Genomic DNA, 17713 nt, shown 5'->3' with positions numbered 1-17713 from the left:
CGTGCGTGCGTCTCTCTTCAGTAGCTGCTGGTGTGTGGACCTTCTCCCATGGGAGTGTTTGCCATGCAGCTCATGAGAATCAGAGCTGAGGGGAGCTAGGTTAGGAATGATGCCATGCTTTCTGTCCACATGACGGTTGAGGGCAAATAGGTGGGGCTTTTGAGGTAGAGCAGGGAAAAGCTTCTAAGGCTAAGATAAAAAAAAATCAAGGAACAAGGTCCATTCATCTGCCCTGGAGCCAAACAGCGGTTAACTCCGTCCACGAGAAAGTTCTGCTGGGATTGTTGTGGAGAACCACTGAAGCCTTATTTCATACTCTATATCCGTGTTAATAGTGTTGTGTGTTGAAGAAGACACAACACAAGTTCTCATATCTTGTTGAGACTCATATTTGAGTTCGACCATTTTGATCACACAGGTGGTTGGTTTTATCGTCGTTGTCGGGTGGAAACCTCGTATCTCCAAGTTTCAAATTTGTATGTTCTTTTGCAAAGTAAAGCCCTGCTTCATCATACAAGGCCGCCGCAAAAAAGTAGTGAAAACAGCCGATCTACAAGCACACAACGCCTCGCGGTGCGAGGCGTTGTGTGCTTGTAGATCGGCTGTTTTCACTAGTTTGAATCATTTTTAAAATGATAAATGCAAAACGAACGCTTTTGGACATACAAGGTTTTCACCCGACAACAACGTTATGCTCTGCACTGGCTGGTTGATTGAACAACATCATGGATAGTGAGGAACAACAGGCCATGTCTTATGCCATGGACTTCATAGACAACCACCCTGGCCCGGACGAACCAACGGTTTGATGAACAGGCTAGTAATCTGGCCACAGCTCCTAACAGAAGCCATCCCTTTGGAACACCCGAGTCGGACCTGCCACGTGCAGTTGTGGCTCCTCAAGTCAAGGAACCATGCGACTCTGCACCCAGCGGAACCTATTCACCACATCCCAACATAGTCACATCCAAGCTCACAACGCGTAGATCTGCTATTTCCACTACTTTTTGAAACTATATTAACATTTCTCAACATGGATACTATTGTGACGATTATGCAAAATAATCGCGATTGCCTCAAATAATTGTGATTAAACTATTATGTAATAATTGTGACAGCCCTGCACACATCGACATGTTGTGAGAGGTCGTAGGCTAGAACCCTTATTCCTCTGAAAATGTGTTCCCCAAAAATAGGGACGCCGGGTTTCGAAAGTGGTTCAAAGCGTTACGAAAATAAGTTACGGCAGTTTGCTAGCGTAGAGGGTCAAGAGTTGCTCGATGTGCGCGTGTGGCTTCATTCAGCTCGTTCAAAAAAGGCACTTGAAAACGGGGAGACGAAAGCAAAAGCGGTGGTCAAACAGCGAGACCGCAGTTTGATTTCAGGTCAAACGTGTGCAAGTGTGTGTTGCTATAGTAATAAGGCAGGTAAAAAAAAAAAAAGAAGTAAAACGCGCTTTATATATATTTATAGTATACATATGAATGAAAAACAAACAAACAAAAATAAACATTAACCTATCTTGGGAGTAAAATACTTCATACGTTGGCAATTAAAATAATAGTGTACTCAAAATCGGAAAGACAAAAATAAAAGGCATCTCAAAATCGACCGTATAAAAGTGGTGCATAGCCTTCAGAGCAAAAAAGAAACACAGTACAATATCCCAGTCAGACAGTTCGGTGGTTACACGACGTAACGCAAAACCTCAAGCACACGCCGTCTCTGGGTGTGGAACTATATCATAGTGGTATTATTTCCAAGTCAGTGGCACGTCACATTATCTCAGTCCAGCTTGTGGGTCCAAGCGCCACAGTGGTTTCATGTTCTCCCGAGTGTCCGCTTCCTTGGCCTGACATTACGACATATTATTATAAAACAAAAGAGACCACTCCAAAGAAGTACTGCGAGGACAGAAGACGACGGGAGCCATGACGGTAGCTAAAGTAGGATAAGGCCAGGATGTTTTTTCTTTTTATTTAACTAAGGTTTAGGTTTGAGTCCATTTGCAGCATTCCTCAGAAAGCCATCCAAAAAGCAACAGCTTGACACGGTTGTGGCTTCTAGTAGTGTAAAAGATTAATTTCTATTCCGCCGTGGGAGGATCTCCCAAGCGAGAGAATGCATTGTGGCGCGACACATCGTTGGCTTGTAGATTAGCTGTACAATGGAATATAACAATCAGGCTTTATGGCTTGCTCAGCCCCCCATTCTGTCCGCCAATAGCAACATCCCGAGGATCATTTGAACTCTCACAGTTTAATTAGCGCTCAGGATAAAACAAAAGAAAAAAAGCCATCAGTAGACAGACTGGGGAAGGGGGGCAGGCGGATCAGAGACGATCGCCTTGAGTAAATAAGGTTCCTGAACAAGAGGAGAAGTTACAAAAGAAAAAAGGCAGCCGTCCTTTTTGTGCATAAAACCAAACGTGTTTCTTTGCAGGTTCATTAGTGTTCACTCAGGCCGTGGCGTGTGTACAGACTGTGTACTGCGTGTACAAGTGCCAGTACACAGCCAGTACCACTGTCCAAGTAGGGACGTGTGAAAGGTTGGCCCCAATGTGACCTCTTCCACCCCCTTGTTGGAGCTCTGGGACTATAGCATCGTTATCCAGAATTGGGGGTACAGGGGGTCAAACACGTCTTGTTTTTGTTTGTTTTGCCCATTTCCAAATGTCGTATCAAAAATGTAAAGCTAGTCCAGAAGTTCCAACAGATGTGTCGAAACATAACTGGTGGTAAATTGATATTCCGCTGTGAAACAGCTCTTTTTCTTTACACAAAGTGAGCGGGAACACGCTTCTGCATCCTGCACAGTGTCGAAAACACCCGTTTTGAACCGTTGTTGGACATTGGAATATCTATTTAACCACCCCGTTTTGACCATTTTACCAACACAACATCCGGAAATACATCAATTCTCCCCAAATCTCGGGGGACCCGTGTCCCACTGCCCCCCTGGGGTAGTAAATGTTATGAAAGGGGGATTTCCCCAGTACTGACACACACTTCTCTCAGTTCCTTCATAGTAAAGAGGGGCTGTCGGGGGGGGGGGGGGGGGGGGGGGGGGGGCTATTTCAGGGCGTTAAAGGACAGCAGGGGCCGCTCCTCTCTCCTCTGCCACGGGCTCTTCTTGTCCCCCTCGCCGCCGTCGTCCTCGTCGGGCGACCCCGACGACGACGGCACAGTCCGGTAGGCCACGCTGCCCTCTGGCGTGGGCAGCGGGGGAGGGGAGGCGGGGGAGGAAGAGGAGGAGGAGGAAGAGGAGGTGGGGGAGGGGGAGGATGGCGAGGGCACCTCTTCCCCTCCTCCTCCGCCTCCCCGTCCTCCTCCCACTTCCTGCTCTGCTACTCCGGCATTCGTCGTCTTCCCCGATTGGGCGACGATGGCCGCCCCGTCCTCTGGCGACGAGGATGGGCTCTCGTCCCGGTCGTCCCCGCCCTCCAGGTCGTCCACGTACACCAGCTGGGTGTAGGCCGGGGGGGTCGGCGCGCCCTTTGTCCCTTTCCCCGAGTCCCTGTCCCCGTCCCTCCCCCTGCTGCGGGCCCCCCGTGCGGCTGCCGCGGCCACCGCGGGTTCGTTAAGGTCCACGCCCGAGTCCAGGCTGGCCTTGTTGCTTCGGGCGGCGGTGTTGTTGTTGTTGCTGCGGCGCCGCGGCCCCCCTTCCCCCCCGGCGCGCTGGCTCAGGTCGATGTAGGAGTGGCGGATGTGCGCGTTGGAGCGGCCGTCCAGCGAGACGAACCAGGCGCGCGGGTGGGGGAGGGGCTTGCCGCCGCGCAGCTCCATCAGGGTCTTCTCGGCGAGCAGCGTGTCCTCCGTGTTCATCTCCACCAGCTGGCCGCCCGCCTGGCCCAGCGCCGCCGGGATGGAGAGGGAGCCCGGCAGGCCGCCCGCCTCGCCCCGCGGAGGCGGCTGCGAGCCGCCGCCGCCGCCTTGCTGGTCCTGGTGGGCGCCGGCCCCGCCCTCGCCTGGGGTGTCGTCGGCAGAGCGGGGAGAAGGGGACTGTCCCGGAGACTGGGGGTGCGAGGCGTTGAGCTCCGCCTGCAAGGAGGTAGAGTTTTGTCACCGTCATGGAGTTTTGGTTGACCATAAATGGTTGTACAAATAATTGTGTTTTAACCCATTTAGGCCTAGAATTATTGAATGCTTTAACCAGTGAAAAATAGCAGATGTACAAGCTCACAGTGCGTAGATCTTGTAGATCTGCTATTTTTTGAAAAAGTCGTGAAAATGTGTGCAAATCTCTGAATATATGTATTTTCAAAGCGAACGTTTGTAACTCAAATTTTGCTTCTGGGTGGTCCCTGGAACTAAATATTTTGAGATGGGGGTCCGTGGCCAAATACATATCATTTTGGGGGTCCTTCAAATGAAAAGGTTTGAGAACCACTGACATAGTAGTCTCTCAAGAACAGACAAACTGAGCTCCAGTTAAGTGAAAAGGACCTTTTCTTTGACGATGGCCGGCCAGATTGCTGACATAGAAACACAGGTTTTTCAAAAAACCTTAGAAGGATTCAAAAGACACTTATAGAATCGGATCAAAATTCAAATTTTCACGATTTTTCAAAAATAGCAGATCTACAAGCTCGCAGCGCGGCACTCGGTGCCGCGCTGTGAGCTTGTATATCTGCTATTTTTCAATAGTCAAAGCATGAAATAACGATACACAATAACGTGTACCCCGTTCTAAACGGGTTTAATTAAGCGGCATGCATACCTGCAGCGTCTCCAGGTCACTCTGCTGGTCGGTCTGCAGCAGCAGGGCCTGCCCGCACAGCGGGTGCTCGCCGGGCAGACGCATGTAGTGCGCGGGGATGACCAGCGTGGGGCGCACCCGCGTGCCGTACCCGTCGCTCAGCAGGTCCACCGAGCCGCAGCAGAGCAGCTGGCCCGGGCGCGACGAGGCCGCGGCCGGCGCACGCTCCAGGTGGTCCACGGAGCGCGACAGCGGGAAGTCCAGGGGCCGGCCGTCCGCGGTGCCCATCTCCGACCCCCCCGCCCCCCTGCAGGGGGAGTGGGGAGGGGGGGAGGAGGAGGAGCGGGGAGCGCCGTTCGGAGCCGCCGCCAGGCCCAGCAGGCCGCCGTCCACAGACACCTGGGGGTGGTAGAGGGGTGAGGCGGTAAACTTCAATGGGACGCGTTGTAGAGCTTGTAGATCTGCTATTTTCACTATTTTTGACATAAAAAAATATATATAAACTCGGCACAAAAAGAAAGGAAACTTGACTTCGGTCCATTATATCTCCCCTTTAATAATACCAAATTGTATTGTGTTTTATATAATTTTTATCATTGATTTGTCACCTTTACAATAGGTACAGCTTGTAAGCATCGGGCATTCGAGGCATGAGGTACACAGCCAAACGTGTAGGTAGCGCCGACCAAAATTTTGCCAAAATGGCTTGCAATACTGTTCTGCTGGCATTTACTCTCGTTTTGGGCTTCCCTGACACAGAGCTTAAAATTAACAAAGTGTAAAAATTGCCAATATGTGTTTTTTTGTTCTTGTCCTTATTACTGTGGGAGAGGGCAATCATTCAATGAACCAAGCAACAAAGGTGAACACCAAAAGAACAGTATTGCTGGCCTGCCAGGCCATTTTGACCATTTTTGGAGGGGCGCTACCCACAAGTTTGGCTGTGTTGCTCATTCCACGAATACCAGATCCTTACAAGCTGTACCTCATTGTAAAGGTAACAAATCAACGATAACAATGATATCAAACTATACCATTTGTCATAATTAAAGGGGAGATATAATGGACCGAATGTTGGCAAATTTTTGGTCAGAGCTACCCACACGTTTGGCAGTGTACAGTACGAATGCCCGATGCTTACAAGCTGTACCTTGTTGTAAAGGTGACGAATCAATGATAAAAATATATATATATATAAAACACAGTACAAATTGGTATTATTAAAGGGGAGATATAATGGACCGAAGTCAAGTTTCCTTTCTTTCTGTGCCGAGTTCATGAACATTTTTCAACATGGAAACGATTATGACGATCATGAAAAATAATCACCATCATCATGTCAAATAATTGCGATTAGACGATTGTGTTAATAATTGGCCTACCTGGTGGGCGGAGGAGCAGACGGAGGCGTACGACTGGCGGTAGCCCCGGTCGGCGGCAGCCGAGGCCAGCACGGCCTTGCAGGGGAAGGTGTCGGTGGACTGGCGGTGGTAGTCGCGGCGGCCGGGCGTCAGGTTGCCCAGCGACGAGCCGTGGCGGCTGCTGTCGCCCAGCGAGGAGCGGCTGTGCTTGCTGGCGTGCGTGGCCAGCAGGTGGTTACCGGGGGGGTGGTGCTGGTGGTGGTGGTGGTTGTGCTGGTGCTCGTAGGAGGAGGGCTGCTTCAGCATGGGCGTGGACGAGTCGGGCTCCGTCGCCGTGGACACCAGCTCCAGCTGCACCTGCGGGCGGGATTAGTATACCGTGTCATGATGGATGAGTGTGTGTGTGAGTTAGGGCATTCACGAATAGTGATTTTTAGTATTTGAATTATTCGGCCTGAATGGGTTAAGTAAGCAAGAGGCGAACATTGTGAAAATAGCAGATCTACATGCTCACAACGCCTCACGTTGCGAGGCGTTGTGAGCATGTAGATCTGCTATTTTCGCAATATTTATCTGCGGAACCGAGTCACATTAAATGTAATACCTACAATTCCAAGTGCTTGTCAGGGTGGGGGTCCCCAGTTATGTTTATTTTGGGGGTCACGGCCTAAAAGGGTTTGAGAACCTGGGGCACTGACAACTCATTCTTATGACTTCCTATGTAGCCACGCTTTATAAACTATATATTTTTTAAAGAGAAAATACAAATAAGCGAATATTCGACTTCGGTGAACAATGTTGAATAGTGACTTTGATATTCGAATATTCGAAAATTTGGTGCATACCCTAGTGTGAGCCAGTAGAATCCCTTTAGGAATGGACGGAACCAGGACGCATACAGCATGACTGGTTGTTTTTTTTTATCTGTGTTGTGAAACACAGATCCAATATGAGCTCGCGAAACTGCCCTGAAAGTCACATGATCGTGGAGCGCTCGATAAATTAGACAGAATGCGGAGGCTAAGGCAGAGCTAGGCTCGCGGCACGATCGTTTCAATTGAACGCGCCTGTCGGCGTTACAGAGGATGTGAATTCCAGCGCTCCTCCTCTTTTGGGGGACTCTAGTCGCAGCAGCCCCTCCTTTTTTATCATTTATTGGCTAGTTGTGGGCAGAAGAGAAGCACGAGAGAGAGAGAGAGAGAGAGAGAGAGAGAGAGAGAGAGAGAGAGAGAGAGAGAGAGAGAGAGAGAGAAATAAAGAGATAAATCTATCAATAGAGAAAGACATAGATACATAGATAGATACATAGAAAAAGAGAGAGATCTCCAGTGTCCGTATCAGTTGCATCACTAGGCCTAACAATAATTTATAATAACATAAAAACAATAACAATCGTCCTAATAATACAATTTTAACAATAATAATATCTGGATTCAACACAGATCAATTATTGACAATATGTCGTCTCGTCTCTCGTCTTCTTCCGCTTTTCCGGTCAGGGTCCGGGTCGCGGGGGCAGTATCCTCAGCAGGGAAGCCCAGACAGTCCTCTCCCCAGCCACTTCCACCAGCTCCTCCGGGGGGATCCCGAGGCGTTCCCAGGCCAGCTGAGAGATATAATCTCTCCAGCGTGTTCTGGGTCGACCCCGAGGTCTCCTCCCGGTTGGACGTGCCCGAAACACTTCCCCAGGGAAGCGTCCGGGAGGCATCCTAACCAGATGCCCGACCCACCTCAACTGGCTCCTCTCGACGTGTAGGAGCAGCGGCTCTACTCCGAGTCCCTCCCGGATGTCTGAGTTCCTCACCCTATCTCTAAGGCTTAGCCCAGACACCCTGCGGAGGAAACTCATTTCGGCCGCTTGTACTCGCGACCTCATTCTTTCGGTCATTACCCAAAGCTCATGACCATAGGTGAGGATTGGGACGTAGACTGACCGGTAAATCGAGAGCTTTGCCTTGCGGCTCAGCTCTCTTTTCACCACAACGGACCGGTGCAGCGTCCGCATTACTGCGGACGCTGCCCCGATCCGCCTGTCAATCTCCCGCTCCCTCCTTCCATCACTCGTGAACAAGATCCCGAGGTACTTGAACTCCTCCACTTGAAGCAGGGCCACCTCCCCGACCTGGAGTGGGCACTCCACCCTTTTCCGGCCAATATGTCAATTCTAGTTAAACCCTGGTGTAACTTCATATTAGTACTAACTAGAACTGCACTCTGTCAAGGTGCCAACTTGCGCCTCACGCTCAAGCAGGCCACACATGGCCTACTTGTGCGCAAGCAGAGCGCACCACGAGGTGTGCACTGCTGGCATCATGTCCCTAATGTCTTCACCCGTTAATGAAGACATTACCAAGAGCGCTCTTATATAGGCCTACACACTCAAGTGTAGGCCTCAAGTGTTATATACCCAAACTCTGCTGACATCATCACCAGGAATGCTGGTCCCTCATTGGCTCAAGGGGGACACCTACATACATACATATAAACTAAAATATTTGATTCTGAGGGGTCCCTGGAACACCACATTTAGAGATGGGGGGGGGGGGAGCAAATGCATATAATTCCGGGGGTCCTTGATTTTTTAAAAAGAAGTTTGAGAACCACTAATATAGGAACATCACTTTAGATTTCAACGGCTTTGACCGTTATTTTATACTTTGAGCTATTCAAAAATCATGAACATGAGTTCAAATCTTGTCATGTTAAAAAACCAAATCTTTGCTTCCCTATAACAAAATCTTTTGAAATGGGGGTCCGCGACTCCGTGGCCAAATACATATAATGTTGGGGGTCCTTGACATGAAAAATAAAAAATAAAATAAAAACACTGAAAAACCCAGGCAGAATCTACTGAATTAATGAATGATATAACCAGCAATAGATGTGTTAAAGAGTACAGGGCCAGACCTCGCTGCTGATGAGGTTGAGGTGTGACATGGAGGTGGCCTGGTCTCTCTTGCCGCCCTCCAGCGCCGAGGACAGGGTCAGCTTGTGATGGGACCCTCTGGGCCGAAGACACCGACGCCTGCAACACACACACACACACACACACACACACACACACACACACACACACACACACACACACACACACACACACACACACACACACACACACACACACACACACACACACACACACACACACAGCTTTGAGTAACTAAAGAAGTGCTATATAGAGTAACGAAGTCATGACGTGACTCGCTCATCCCCCGGTTCCAATGAAGTAATTCTCTATGGAGAATAACATTGAGTCATCTTAAATCGTCTCATTTATTTAGCATTGCGGTCCAAAAATAAACAAACGGTCTTTGCAATTTGTCGGCGAGGTGGCTCTGTGTGGGTTATGATAGTCACTCATAAGTGATAAAGCCTGTTTCTAGCGAAAATGTAACTAATTGGGCGACAGTAACATTAGCGTTTTCTCACCATCAGTTGATTCTTCATATCCATATGAGTCAAACCGCTGAGATAATTTGTTTATAATTGGAACACAGTTCTTATATGACACGATATGAAAAAGGTGTGGAATTCAGAATGGGGGAAGAAAACCGCGAACCAGGTAGGATGTGTAAATTACGTCACACTTCACTTCTCTATAAATGTTAAATATTATTTTCGATATCCCCCCTCCCCCCACGATGGAACGAATTTCACCATGAATACAAATTTCTGTAAACCTGAGATGATTCTTACTCATTAAATCCTGTTGTGACTTGTTTCCACAGACAATCATCGTGAAAATAGCTGTGAGGCGTTATGAGCATGTAGATCAGCCATTTCTCAAAAATAAAATCTCATTATTTGACAATTTGGCCAATGTTTGACCAGTATTTTTAGCATAGTTTGGTGAATGGTGATTAATTTGAATGTAGAAAGGCTCTTATTTGTATCCATTCATTTTATTATAGAGGTATTAGAAAGGTCCTTAAATTGTCACGTAATACTGTATGTTGGTTTGTTTACCGCAAATAACACGTTTGAGAACAATATTCAGCAGAAAACCTGGAAACTTGACGTTCAATAATTTGGTATTATGATCAAACCAGGAACATTACAATGGCGGGTAAATCAGAAAATCAAACATTTGCCTCAGACAAGGCCAAGTCTTTGCACATTTGTCTGTGCACGGACATATTGATGAACCCTGGTCGTACAGAATAATGCATGCAGTGATTCTGGTATAGGGCATCAACGACTTGTGATTTTTGCAAGTCGACTCGACTCAGTAAAAAAAGTGGAGTTGAAGTCGACTTTATCGTTTGATGACATCATCACATCACACACGACCCCCAAATTATTTTGGGTGGTCCCCAGATGATTAACTTAATGTGAAACATTGTTTTCTCACTCAACTGTAAACAAACCAACATAAAGTTTAAGTATATAGAGGGTATCTTTACATTTCTAAAGTGACAATTTAAGGAACTTTTAATACCTCTAAAATGACAAATTAAACATTGTCCAAATTGTCAAATATATAGAGGCAGAAATTGTGAAAATAGCAGATCTACATGCTCACGACGCGAGGCGTTGTGAGCATGTAGATCGGCTATTTTCACAATAGAACCATGTTATACCAAATGTAATGTAGCACTGTAATATTGGATCATTCCGTTCTTGACAATAAGCAATCCAACTGTTTGAATGCTGTACATGGAGCAAAAATAATGATAAAAAAAAAATACAAAGGATTTTTTTTTTTTACTTCGACTTTCGACTATTCTGGTGGGAGTCGACTTGTGTAATGAAGTCGAGTCAGTCGACTTTTTCGTTGATGTCCTATTCTGGTACCTGCAGTAGTAGAGCAGCAGACACAGCAGACACAGCAGGATGACGGCCATGCCTCCCAGTATGGCCAGCAGGAACACTGTGTGGTACATGCTGATGTCCTTCGCCACCACCGGACCTGAGGATGACACCACGGACACAACATGCTGTCAGCAAGAAGCAGTGGTGGAATAAGTACTCTTTTTGAGGTAAACGTATCAATACTGCAATGTAGAAATGTTATGTTACAAGTAAAAAGTCTGGGAATTACAAACATACTTGAGGAAATGTACATAGGTAATGGCATCGCAATGTACTTAAAAGTAGGGATGGGACGATATGACAATTTCATATCACGATTATTGTGACAAAAGAAATCGCGATTTACAATATTATCGCGATAATCAAAATCCATTATCCTGGGGCGGAACATTTGCCAAACAAATAGCAGATCTACTGAGCTTGTAGATCAGCTATTTTTTTAAGACATTTGATAGAGTGAAAAAAAAGACTGTATCAAGTACGTTATTTCCAGGTCCATTTTACCAATTATAGAGGGTTTAAATGGTACCGGGCGGATATGAAGCTTGGCAAATAAAAGGTGAATTGATCCCAGTGCATGACGGAGGACGATATCACGATAAATTAAATCTCCACGATACGAGTGTTTTTTATCACGATAAACGATAATATTGAGTATTGTCCCATCCCTACTTAAAAGTACCAAAAGTAGAATGTACTCTTTATGCCAAATTTCCCCATTCAAAAGTTTTCAAATGTATACAATGGCTTTTGAAAATAGCTTTTGAAAATAGATCTACAAGCTCGCAAGAGTATTTTCAAATGGCTGAAATGTAAGTGGTTAATGTATGTTTTGTAATACAAATCTACAAAGTACTGTATGAAGTAGTTTTCCAAATAATTGTAGTGGAATAAAAGTACAATATTGGCCTTTGAGATGTAGTGTAGTGGGATAATTTAGAAGAAAACTGAAGTCTGGCTGTATATTGCACGAGTTGCAAGTTAATGTCACAGTCATTGGCTGCATCTGTGTGCTATGCTAGTATTGATAATGGGGCGTCAGCTTTCCGAGAATTGCCCCAGTTGTTAACAGCCCAAGCTCACTGCATGGACGGACAAGTCTCGTTCTGTCTCCGAGCTGGAGTGCTCTAACAAGTTTGTTTTGCAAGTCGCACGCCTCCCACGTTCTTACTAACACAAAACGACCAGCATATGTACAATGTGCTCCGTGTTGCTAAATGCTCCCCTATAAATCACATGTGCAAGAAAGAGAGGCGTGTAAATCCGTTTATCCAAACTGTAGAAGACAGTGCTTCTAATTTAGCTGTACACAGCAGCTAGCTCCGCAAGAGGAAACACAAGCAGCCGACGCTATTGAGTTGGATTGAGCACACTGTAAAAAATACCCTTTTTTGGTGAAAAATAAAAATAAAAACTACAAAAAGAAGAACATTTCAGGAGGGGAGGAGGTAGAAAAGACCATTTGCCACCATTTCTGACCAGCCCCCAGCATGGCTGTAAGCATACTATAGCAAAATAGATGACCACAGGGGCTGTGCATCATCTATTCAGAGAATATCATATAAATAGAATGTATGTTAAATAAACCCATTAGCACTCTCTCTCCCCCCTGCTCAATGAGAATCGATAAGAGAATCGGATTGATAAGCATAAACGGAATCGCTAAAATCTTAACGATTCCCATCCCTACTGGCAAGAAGTAGTAGAGATCCAAAAGACTGCTGTAGCAAAGCATGTTGACGCAATACTGCATTATTGTTTTTGAGTGTGTGTGTGTGTGTGTGTGTGTGTGTGTGTGTGTGTGTGTGTGTGTGTGTCAAAAGGCTGTTGTTACTGTACTTACATGATCACATGTGTATACAGTATGTCTGCATATAATGTTTGTCCACTAGGGGGTGCCAAGAACACAGCACACCTCTGGTTTAAGGTTTGTTTATGTCATACTGGCATGGGCGTTTATAAAACTGAAATAGTTTCCATGACATTAAATTAAAAGGAGGGTGAAAGCAAAGTGTGTGTGTGTGTGTGTGTGTGTGTGTGTGTGTGTGTGTGTGTGTGTGCGTGCGTGCGTGCGTGCGTGCGTGCGTGCGTGCGTGCGTGCGTGCGTGCATGAATAATAGCCCATAAAACATGAATCAGTATGTTTAAAAACGGTTGCCTTTAACCTCTTGGCAACAATAGAACTCTGGGGAATAATTATATTCATGGACTTGTTCTGTCATTCTGTCACGAGAACTTTAACATTTAAAGATACTGAAATCAGGAAACGACAACAAAAACCACAATGATTAGGTCAAGCCTTGCCACCCTTGCCGTATTCAAAGCCTCCCTCAAAACTAGAGATGCACCGATCAGGTTTTTTGGGGCCGATACCGATCACCGATCAGCTGGAATCAATATCTGCCGATACCGATATTACCGATCGATCAAAGCACCGATATTACCACCGATATTACCGATCGATCACAGCGTGAAATCCATAAATTCTTCTATTGTGTCACTGTCGGAGCATTTATATATTTAATGATTCCTCTTACACAACATTGACATTGTATATATTAATTCAATTCAACTTTATATTTTAAGGTCATGATTTGATTCGATTCTCAATATGATATATTATCGTAAATCATTTTAGTCCTAGGAAAATTCCTCCTCAAGAAAAACAAAACAAAAAGGTTTTCTCATAAAGACAGTGGCAATATTGTCTATCCTTCATTATTTTCAAGGTTATTTGGCTATAATGGTTAATAGCAACAATAATAGGCCAAATAGGCCCTTAAGATTTTCTGTACACTATATACATATTTGGGGTCCTTGCTCTTGGCATGAAAATGTTTGAGAACCACTGTTCTTAAACAATATCAGACAACAACATTTCTGTTTGACTGACCTTCCCAGTTTTTTATTTTTATAGACCTGTTTGCTGGAAAAAACAGGATATGGCAACACTTTTTATAGACCTGTTTGCTTGTTTCTGTCGCAGAAACTAAATGGCAACGCGTCATCCTCCTTACATCTAGTGCTAACGGTTAGCACCTGTGGAAATGACTGTTTTAAACTATATAAGGGAACTACAAACGTTATCCTTAGATCGACAACAACTACCTCCAACTGTTGTCCTCCAATGACTTTGGAATTATGTTTTTTGGAATTAAGTTTAACATCAACGTTACAGCCTCTCTCTCTTCTCTCACGTCGCAGAGAGAGAGAGAGAGAGAGAGAGAGAGAGAGAGAGAGAGACGAGCGGAGCCTCGTTAACCCAAAGAGAGAGAGAGAGAGAGAGAGAGAGAGACACGAGCGGAGCCTCGTTAACCCAAAGAGAGAGAGAGAGAGAGAGACACGAGCGGAGCCTCGTTAACCCAACACAGCTGAAAACGCATTCATCTGATCACTCAAATCGTGGATTTTACTTTGAGAAGTCAACACCTACAAAGGTAGAAGTAGGCTACTATTCCAATGGTGTATCCAATATGTTTAAAACAAACAACTTTCATCTCACTCTGTCCCCCTTTCTTCGGTGCATGTCTGTGTGTGGTGTGGGAGGAGGGGGGGGATTAAGTGGCTCACAGACAGAAGTGAACATGGAGCCGCACGCACGCACGCACACACACACACACACACACACACACACACACAAGAGAAGAGAGGAGAACAGAGCTCTCCTTCGTCAGAAGCACGCATGCACAACGCGCACGTGAATCGAACGTCAACGTCCCTTTTGCTTCAATCCCTTGATCGGCTCGCTTTGATCCAATTATGGAAACACCGATCAAAACCGATATGGCCTTGATCGGCCGATCTGATATCGGAACCGATCAATCGGTTCACCTCTACTCAAAACCCACCTTTTCTATCTAACTTTACTCCACCCGCCCTTCAGTTTTTATTTTTATTCCTTGTGTGCCTGTTAATGTACTTCTTAGATTTTATCCTTTTAACTTTGTCCTAATAAAGTTGTTTTTATTTTTATTTTTGTTTTTGTAAAGCGACTTTGAGTACCTTGAAAAGCGCTATATAAGTTTAGTGTTGCCCGATCCCGATCACGTGATCGGATCGGCCTCCGATATGGTCATTTTTATAAGATCGGAGATCGGAAAAAATATATATTTTCTGGTAGTAGTGAAAGTTACAGGTAAGGTGAATGCGATATGAAACGTAAGCTTACCATAATCACAGTAATCCTTAATCATTTTCAATCATATTCAAGGGCTTTTGGAGAAATGAGACAGACACAGAGCCCTGTAGAGGGGAGGTGATTGTGTCAGACTCTGTGTCCAGCTGGCAGCTGATGCCAATAAGTAGTAATGGCCCCTTGTTAATGGATCAAAGGAAGGCAATTATGTGCCTCGTATCTGCATACTTTTCAAGCAGACTGGTTAATTGGTTCTTAACTTATTTTGTTTCAACTTTAAAAATGGCCAATGTTTTACCAGTTTTTATATAGTTTGTTGATTATTTTTGATGCTGTAATGGTCTATTTTATTTTATTTTTTGAGGTATTAAACAGGTTTTAAAAGTCCTTAAATCGTGACTTCACTGCCAAATTTCAAAGGCCACACCAAAGGTCCGCTGCACAATGCTTGAGAAACACTGCACTAGTAGGCCTATATCACTATACACTACTCATAAGCTTTGTTTTTAATTTGTTGATTCAGTGCTGCAAGTGATAGAATGAATAGAATTTTTTTTTCTTAATGCCTTGCCAAAAGATCGGATCGGGAAAGATCGGGATCGAATCGGAAGCAATAATATTTGATCGGTATCGGATCGGGAGCAAAAAAAACGTGATCGGGGCATCCCTATTTGGTGTATTATTATTATTATAAGCCTGTGAATAAGGTACATATAAAGAGACAATTTAAAAAGAAAGCACAGACTTTCTCAAGAGCACCTTGTCAGGAGCACAGGTCAGTGATTGTGGTAGGGCAGTGTGGTTCTCAACCTTGAGGGCGTTCCAGGTGGTTCCCAGATAAATGGAGTTGGTAACCAAATAGACCCTTATACATCTTGAGTGTCATTGTGCATTACATCTGCATTCATTAATTTACAAGTCTACACAAATTAGAGAACGTAGAGCATTTCTTTTTATCAACCTGTTGTCTCTCCTATGGTAGCCTCGCATCGCCAGACTACGGTATATCATCTGCCAAGGGCGATTTTGTTTTGCACCGTCGGATTCGTCTGATTCCAGGCTACTCCTATGGCACCTAGAGATGCTTTGATTGCGATAGTTGGGGCCTGATTCCAGTTGATCACCAATCAACTGGAATCAGTATCTGCCAATACCGATATTCCCGATCACATGCAGCGTCAAATCCATAAATTCTTCTATTTATTGTGTTACTGCAGCAGCATTTATATATTTAACGATTCATCTTACAAAACATTGACAATGTATATTAAGTATAAACATTAGGAGATTGCAGGCTGAGGTTCTTTAGTATCCAATTCAACTTGTAGGAGTTGAAGCTGAGGTTACATTCAGTCCCACAGAAAAATATTGTGAAAATAGTATCTAGCTCGTAGATCGGCAAAGCCGATACCAATCAAAGCCGATGGAGGCATTATAGGCCGATCGTGATCACTCAATCAATCGGCACATCTCCAATGGCACCACATAAATTATACAGCATGGCATCTTATCCAACGATAACAAAACATTCCAAGTCTTGGGTCTGAGAGGCTAAATCTCATCAAATGGTGGTCCGTGGATCAAATGCCGAATGAATAATGGACCGTGATATGAAAAAAAAAGGTTGAAAACCACTGTGGTAGGGGATTGAAGCAGTGAAGGTGTGGTTTATGGGCACACAGGTTGGAGGTGTGTGTGTGTTACCTGGATGCAGAGGGGACATGGCCACCACCCAGTATCCAAGCTGTGGAGCGATGTACGTCAGACTGAGATGCTGGCCTTCTCTGTGGACCGAGCCCAGGCTGCTCTTCAACCATGCACCTAGAGACAGAGACACACAAGCACACAGTTCAGTATTCATTAGGTATTTTTGATTGAATACAGCTTTTTAATTTTTTTATATCCAGGGTTCCCACACATTTTTACCAATTAATTTCCAAAACTTTTCCAGAATATTTAACCCAATTTCCAGGACTATATAACAATACTTCAGCTCAATAACAAGTCGCTTACTTCTACGCGCAATGCCTAAAGACAGGTAGTGTATGCCCCAGTGGTTCTCAACCTTTTCAGGCTGTGACCCACGAAATAATCATATTTTAACTGGGGACCCCGGCACCCTGACGAGCACTAAGAGTTGAGGAATTTTGTATTACACGTTTCTATTGTGAAAATAGCAGATCTACATGCTCACAACGCCTCGCAAGCATGTAGATCAGCCATTTTCACAATCTCTGCCTCTAATATTTGACAATTTGGCCAAGGTTTAATTTGTCATTTCAGAGGTATTAACAAAATCAATAACCAAAGACAATTTTTCCAGGACCTTCCAGGACCCTTGATCAATTCCAAAACTTTTCCAGTACTGGAAAAATATTTTTCTAATTTCAAAATATTTCCAGGAATTTCATGACAGTGGGAACCCTGTATATCAGTTTCTCATCTGTTAAAAAGTAGGTTTTCCCCATTGAGAGATATGTTAATGAATTTGCCAAATTTGCCACAATCTTGTAGTTTTGTTGAGTTGTTGTTCAACAGCTACACAAGTTTGGAGGAATAATGTGACTTAGAAAATGTTATTGCTGCATAAATGAAAAGGCTCATGTCCGTGGTATGACGGTGTTGCTAGTCAAAAAAAGAACAAATCTACAAGCGGACAACTTAGATTTTGACAAGCAACACCCTTGTGCGACGGATTATAAAATGT

The 17713-nt window shown here is 44.8% G+C and overlaps 1 protein-coding gene across 2 annotated transcripts in view; it reads right to left on the bottom strand.

Annotated features, from left to right (window-relative positions):
- Window positions 1–17713, bottom strand: part of fam171a1 (family with sequence similarity 171 member A1) — a 293547-nt gene that overhangs the window by 197347 nt on the left and 78487 nt on the right. Inside the window, exons 6-11 of one of the 2 annotated variants that reach the window (XR_013962944.1) lie at window positions 16711–16827; window positions 10854–10968; window positions 8967–9084; window positions 6081–6416; window positions 4720–5097; window positions 1985–4040 (exon numbers count right to left, since the gene is read on the bottom strand). Coding sequence is in view for 1 of the 2 variants with exons in the window: in XM_080746672.1 (XP_080602798.1) it covers window positions 3072–4040; window positions 4720–5097; window positions 6081–6416; window positions 8967–9084; window positions 10854–10968; window positions 16711–16827 (2033 nt within the window). In the remaining variant the exon portion in view is untranslated. Of the gene's footprint in view, window positions 1–704; window positions 4041–4719; window positions 5098–6080; window positions 6417–8966; window positions 9085–10853; window positions 10969–16710; window positions 16828–17713 lie in introns of those variants that run through there. The other variant, XM_080746672.1, reaches the window with a different exon arrangement.

Source organism: Nannobrachium achirus (assembly GCF_963921795.1).
Source record: "Nannobrachium achirus genome assembly, chromosome: 2".
Classification (NCBI taxonomy): Eukaryota; Metazoa; Chordata; class Actinopteri; order Myctophiformes; family Myctophidae; genus Nannobrachium; species Nannobrachium achirus.
This window is presented reverse-complemented; position numbering and strand designations above follow the sequence as displayed.